Raw genomic sequence first — 6,935 nt, forward strand, 5'->3', positions numbered from 1 at the left:
ATATATTTAATATATATATATATATATATATATATTAGTGAAAAAATTATAAATAATCTAGAAGAATTTGTTGCGAGTAGCTATTTCCCTTGCTCATTTTAATATTTTAGCCAAAATTTCATTTTATTAAAAACAAATAGTCCACCAGACCCATTGTAAATTAATTAACCTAAATTTACTTTTTATTTAATTAATTGACTGCAGACCCAATAGTCTATTTTTTTTAATAAAATGAAACTTAATATATTTGTTAAAAGTAATGTGGGTTATTGGACTACTAGCCTAATTGCCCCAATAATACATTATGGGATACAATTTTTCCATTTTAATATTTGGTCATTTCGTTAGTGGCCGAGTGAAAGAAAATAATATGAGACACCAAAAATACGATTAATTAGCCATGTGATAATAATATGGAATATTTTGGGCTTTTTTTACGATGGTGTCTAACCAATTGAAGTACATGTTTATTTTATATGGACAATTAGACTAGTAACCCAATAGTTCACGCTCCTTTTAAAAAGTAGTGAAAATTTCATGTTATTAAAAAAATCCACGGGGCCTAAATTAATTAATTAAAGAGTAAATTTAATTAACTATAGAATAAATTTAAATAATTAAAGAGTAAATGTTAATTAATTTACTGCGCACTTAATTGACTATTTTTTTTAATAAAATAAAACTTTAACTTTTATCTTAAAAGTAGCTAGAAAAATTTAGTTGTATCAAATTTTTGTAATTTAAATCTCTTACAATATTCAGAACAATGCGGACAGCAACTAATCTTTTCTTTGACCTGTCCACCGTCTCCATTAAATGCCTAGTTCATGTCATAAAGATTTCAATAATAATAATAATAATAGATAGGGATACATACAACTCAGTACTCGTTTTCCCATCAGCTATTTCTATGCGGTCTCTCTATGGCCATATAATATCGTCGCGCTATGTTGATAGAGACCTACATCCAATGGTGTGTATATAAGTTTTATATTTTCATCAACAGTAGTTATGGATGTGATAATTATTTTCTTCCTGAATGAAATATGATTGGAAAACTTTTAAATATATATCTGCATCAAATATATATAATTCGTTGATGCACGAGATTAGAAGGCATTTGGAGCTAAGATTAATTTGTGCAGTAATTTTTTAGGCGTTAATTGTTTTATGTTAAGATTATTGTGTGTAGAATTCTCAATATGTTGTTCCACTAAATGTTCAGGAGATTTCTCTCAGGAGCATGGTTTGGGAGCTAGTGATTTTGTTTAAAATCATATCCAACAATGATATTCAAATCAATGCCAACAATTATTAGGGGTCAAGTAAAATATGTGGAACTAATTTGGAGATTGTTCGTCAAGGAGCTTATCTTTTTTGTGGAGTTGAGTGTTATATATCTATGCATGCGTGTTGTTGTTAATTGAAGAGATTGTCTTATGTTGTATCGAGAGTTGTAACAAACTTCTCGGGTGATCTTGGATTCCGAACAATGGGGTTAGGGTATGTTTGGAATAAGGGAAAAAAAATTACAATTTGTGATGCTTGGAAAATAAATTTCGAAGATGGGTAATTAAGTTGTGATTATCGAGGTGGTTTATATAGTCTAAGTCTATGTGCTATTTATTTTCCGCTGGGTATTTATGTTTTTGCAATTTCCTCAATTTGTTAAATTTGCCCTCTATACTCTTTTAAAAAAAAATTGTTAATTTTTCAGATGAGTTATTTCAGCTAGGAATTAATTCGTTAATTTGTGTTATAAAAAAATAAAATAAAATAAAATAAAAACTTTTGTTGGGTTACAGTTATGACGGATCAATCTCCATTTGCTTACCAAAAAAAAAAAGCTGAGTAATGTTAAAAATATTTATTACATATACACTTTTGAAAAAATGAAAACATCTATAGCATATTCTAACTTTATATCTGCCGCATTAAAAAAAAAAACTTTAAATCCACCTAACTAAGAACGAAAATCACCATTAAAAAGGTATGAAGAAAAAAATTAATACAAAATACAAACATAAAAATTGATGGAAAAAACAAATAAAGACACCTAGAAATCCGTCAACCTCGTCATAAAATTCATTTACAACATCATTAAATACTCCTACAACCGACTAGTTCAGCCAGCCAACTGGGCCCAAAAAAACAAAAGCAATAATAAAACCAGAAAGTTTAAAAAAATAAAGATATTTTAAGCATCCACACACTTCTTTTAGCTCCTAATCAACATCTCATAAATTACGTGTTGCAGGATTTATTTGCATGTGCATGTGCATTAATTCACTCACTGCGACATGGTCACACTCACATTCATATAAGTATCTGTATAACATAACAATCCCTAAGAATTCTCAACTACTCTCAAGTCCCTACACCAAATACATAAAAACTCCCCTTTCTCATCCGAATTTCACACAACCAAAAAAAAAAAAAAAAAAAAAAATTGCAATGGCACAGCAAAAACCCAATAACCAGCTCGTTCAATTCCCATGGTTCTTCTTCGTGATGATCATCACTCAGACTTCTTTAGAGCTCGCTCTCGCAGCGAAGAAGATCAGCACTCCGGCCGTGATCGTGTTCGGAGACTCGTCAGTAGATTCGGGGAACAACAACTTCATTCCGACGATGGCGAGGAGCAACTTCGAGCCCTACGGTCGGGATTTCTTCGGCGGCAAGCCAACGGGACGGTTCTGCAACGGTCGGATTGCGCCGGACTTCGTGTCGGAGGCGTTAGGGCTGAGGCCGGTTGTGCCGGCGTACTTGGACCCGAGCTACAAAATATCCGATTTCGCGTTCGGGGTTTGTTTCGCTTCCGCGGCGACGGGTTATGATAATGCCACTTCCGATGTGCTTGTAAGTAGATCATTACAATAAATTAATTCACCCCCTGATTATGTTACTACTATTGCATTTGCATGTATTTGTTTTTAAATTTATGTCTCCATTCTTAATATAGTAATACTATATGGCGTTACATATTTGATTAAATATTGGGAGAGTTAATCATACGGTTTTTTTTTTTTTTTTTTTTTTTTTTACAATGTGTCAAATTTCTGACTTAATTATTATTCAATGTGTAAAAAAACAAAGTATAATTTAACAACACATGCATTTTTAATATTTGAATAGTTAAATTATAATTTTAATTGAGGTAAGAATATTTCAAACACTTTTCTTTGTAAGAATAACCTTTAAATTCGTTCATGAGCATTTCAATAGACACTTTTTTACATGCGTTGGTCGGGCCACCTAACTTAGATATTATTGAGGGTTTTAAATGCATGTACTTTGTAATTCGTTAGTGAGCATCATAACTATAATAGCAAATTATTCTTTTTACAGAATAATATTTAAAGTATCAACTGTTAAAAAATTTGTTAGATTTGACGAATTCCTTTTCACTCTGAATTCAATATTATTACCTCAATGAGATAGCTGATGTAAAAAGAATGAAATTTTTTTTGCCTTTTCTATTCTGTTAAAATAATGACCAAAATGTCTATTTTACTATATTTTATTTGCTATTAATTAATTGGTTGATAAATGATCCTATAAATAGTAAATATTGTAAAGTTGCTCATAGATTATTGGTCAGGTAAATATTAATCGGTTAAAAATTGTCTTGAGCGTATAGTATATATTGATGAGCCTTTGTTCATAGATTATTGACAAGTGGATAAAATTAAGGAGAGCTAGACATTTGACCTACCAGGACTTTTTTGTGTTAAATTTTGAGTCTAATAATTAAGATAATAGTTTAAGTAAAACAAAGGTATTTGTCATACTATGAAGGAGTTAGGAAGGCATTAGGTTATAATTGTAATAGTAAAATAGTTAAACTCTAATTTTGTTGATAGTATCCATTGGACTATATCAAACGGTTTTTCATTAAAGTGTATATATATATATATGTGTGTGCGCGCGCGTGTGTGTGTATAATTCTTTACTCTCTTGAGGTTTTTTAGTTATAAACTAAATTAATTTTCAGTAACAAAGCTTTGTGAAACTCCTAATAGCTGTGCGGAAATGGTTTATTTTATGGTCTTCATTTGTTTGGCAAAGAAAATCGAATTCCATATACAACGAAAATTGAACGATCGGAAACGGGAGTGACTATTTCTTTTGTTTATATATATATATATATATACACACACACACACACCATTTGGGTCTGCATACGAAATGCCCTTAAATGTTGTATCTCTTTAACACTATTAGTTAAAATTCTTTTATTTGATATTACATGCCATACATGTCCTACTTAACTATACTCTCTTAAATACTATTAGTTAAAATTCTTTTACTCGATATCATTAATACACACATACACATACCATGTAAGCTAGCTTGTTGTACAAAATACTCTTTTATAGAAGTCGTGGTCATTATTTTCTTTTAATTAATGCGCATTCAATTTCAACAACAACATTGCTGATCTAGGACCAAATTTAGGACTACTGACACATATTTATGAAACAATAATTAGCGGTCAAAGTAAATCCAAGCCATCATTCTTAACCACTTTTACAGTCTACAGTCTATACTCCTGGTTACCTACGTCATATTCTACACAATACATATATACAAAGGCTAACATGTTCAATCCTCGCTAAATATTATTAGTCTCTAGCTATTCCTGGCTACGCTTTGAACATAAATTTCATTCCAACCAAACCAGAACTCTGAATATATTGGAATTTTTCAAATTGAATAGTGTTGAAATTTGAATATTTTATTTCGGTTAAAAATCGAAACCTAAAATATAGGCTATTTTCCAAAAAAAAAAAATTAAGAAATTAAAAAATAAACAAATTTATTTCAAAAACTGGAATGGTATCAGAATTTTTTCGGTTCTAAAAACAATACTAGAACAAATTTCCAATTTCATTCCATTTTAGGTTCCCAGGGTTTAATTCCTATGGTAGTGTTTGAATAAAGTGTATATATGTATACATGTTCAGGGCGTAATTCCACTTTGGAAGGAGATACAGTACTTCAAGGAGTACATAAGCAGACTAAGAAGCTATCTAGGCAACGAGAAAGGCACGGCAGTGATAAACTCGGCTCTATACTTGGTGAGCATAGGAACCAACGACTTCCTGGAAAACTACTACGCGCTCCCGAAAAGACAGAAACAGTACACGGTGGGTCAGTACCAGGACTACCTGATAGGGCTCGCCGAGAGCTTCGTGTCGGAGATCTATGGCCTCGGAGCGAGGAAGATCTCTCTGGCGGGGCTTCCTCCGATGGGCTGTCTTCCTCTCCAGAGGTTCACCAACTTCGTCGGACACCACGCCTGCGCCGAGGACAAGAACGCTGTCGCTCGACAGTACAACGACAAGGTCAAGGGCTTGGTCCAGAAACTCACCTTCGCGCTTCCCGGGATTAAGCTCGTTTACGCCGACGCCTATGGGGTTTTTCTCGACATCATTAACAGACCGTCCGTGTACGGTATGTTTGATTTTATTACAGTCCATAAAGACTAGAATTTTATGGGAAACATAATACTTTTTTTTTTTTTTTTTTTAAAGAAGCTAGAATTTGAGTTAAGAAGGGGCGTATATACTAAGAAATATAAAATACAAAAGAAATAATGAATATGGAAAAACTGTGTACTTTTGAACTAACAAAAAGTAATTATGGGATATAAATTTCACTTCTATTAGGCTGGAATTTCACTTCTGAACCGAAGGAAAGCTTCCAATCATTAAGCAAAGGAATTCCGATTTAGTGAAAGGGGAACTTTCCTATGGATATGTCCTTGCACTATTTATGAAATAAAAAAAATGAAGAAAAATTATACGGACTGACTCACTTGAAACGTTGAAATTACGATCTAACTAACGCTTCGACTAAGTTTCAAATGTAGCAAAAATTCATGACGTGACATTATAACAAATTAAAATATATATATATATATATAATAAAAAGTGGGTCATAATTAAATGAAAGAAAATTTTCAAATATATTCAACAATTTCTAAATTTATCCCTTAATAATATAAATAAATTAATAAAAATACGAAAATAACAGAAACAATTTAAAATAGAACCAATTACGAATTTTCTAGTTATATAGGCAAAAATAAATCGAGTGAGTTTGATGTATAATTTTGTGAGTTGTTTTTGTTGCAGGGTTTGAGGAGTCTGTGACGGGGTGTTGTGGTACGGGGACATTTGAAATGGGCGTTATGTGCGATCCCAAAAGCCCATTCACTTGTACGGACGCCAATAAGTACGTCTTTTGGGATGCTTTTCATCCATCCGAAAGAACCAATCAGATCATCTCCCAATTTTTGATCAAAACTACTCTCGCTAAGATTCTATCATGAACAGAAAGTTACTCTCTCTCTCTCTCTCTCTCTCTCTCTCTATATATATATATATATATATATATGCTGTTTCATTTCATATATACATGTAGATAGATATTACTAAATGTTGTAGACTTGGCAATGGCATTCTGAAATGAAGTAATAAAATATGGTACGATAATAAAATTTAACTCTTTGTAATTTTGTTGGCCCCGATTTATTACACCTAACAGTTAAATGTAGAGAAGTGTGTTTTGGATATTTGTTAATTATGTGAAGTTGGAACAGAGATAGAAAAACCGGAAGTATAGTCAGCAATTTTATTTTGTGAAGATGATAGCTATTTGCAAGAGTGGGAATGTAAGTAACATCAAAATAGTTTTGAAGAAAATCTTTTCGCCAACAAAATGAACGTTTTTACGGTCACACCAATTAAGAACGGTTGTGAGTCTAAAGAAACACCATAAGATACTTGAAGCGATTGGGTAATCTTATTTACTACAAAAAATAATATTGGGTCTAGTCATACCAAATAGGGAGACGGAAATGCTCTTAAAGTTAATTGCAATACTTCAATAATCCACATCTTTTTCAAAAATAATTAAAATTTTATTTT

General features: G+C 31.7%; 1 protein-coding gene across 1 annotated transcript; it reads left to right on the top strand.

Annotated features, from left to right (window-relative positions):
• The first annotated feature begins 2,357 nt into the window (after positions 1-2,357).
• LOC149407163 (GDSL esterase/lipase At2g04570-like) lies at positions 2,358-6,514 on the top strand. Its single transcript, XM_089611682.1, has 3 exons — positions 2,358-2,859; positions 4,968-5,457; positions 6,141-6,514. The coding sequence occupies exons 1-3, from the start codon at positions 2,455-2,457 to the stop codon at positions 6,335-6,337; spliced, it is 1,092 nt and encodes a 363-aa protein (XP_089467808.1). The 5' UTR covers positions 2,358-2,454; the 3' UTR covers positions 6,338-6,514.
• The last annotated feature ends 421 nt before the right edge of the window (positions 6,515-6,935 follow it).

Source organism: Urtica dioica, chromosome 1 (assembly GCF_054948205.1).
Source record: "Urtica dioica subsp. dioica isolate 48M chromosome 1, U.dioica_male_clone48M_v1_H2, whole genome shotgun sequence".
In the NCBI taxonomy this organism is placed as follows: Eukaryota; Viridiplantae; Streptophyta; class Magnoliopsida; order Rosales; family Urticaceae; genus Urtica; species Urtica dioica.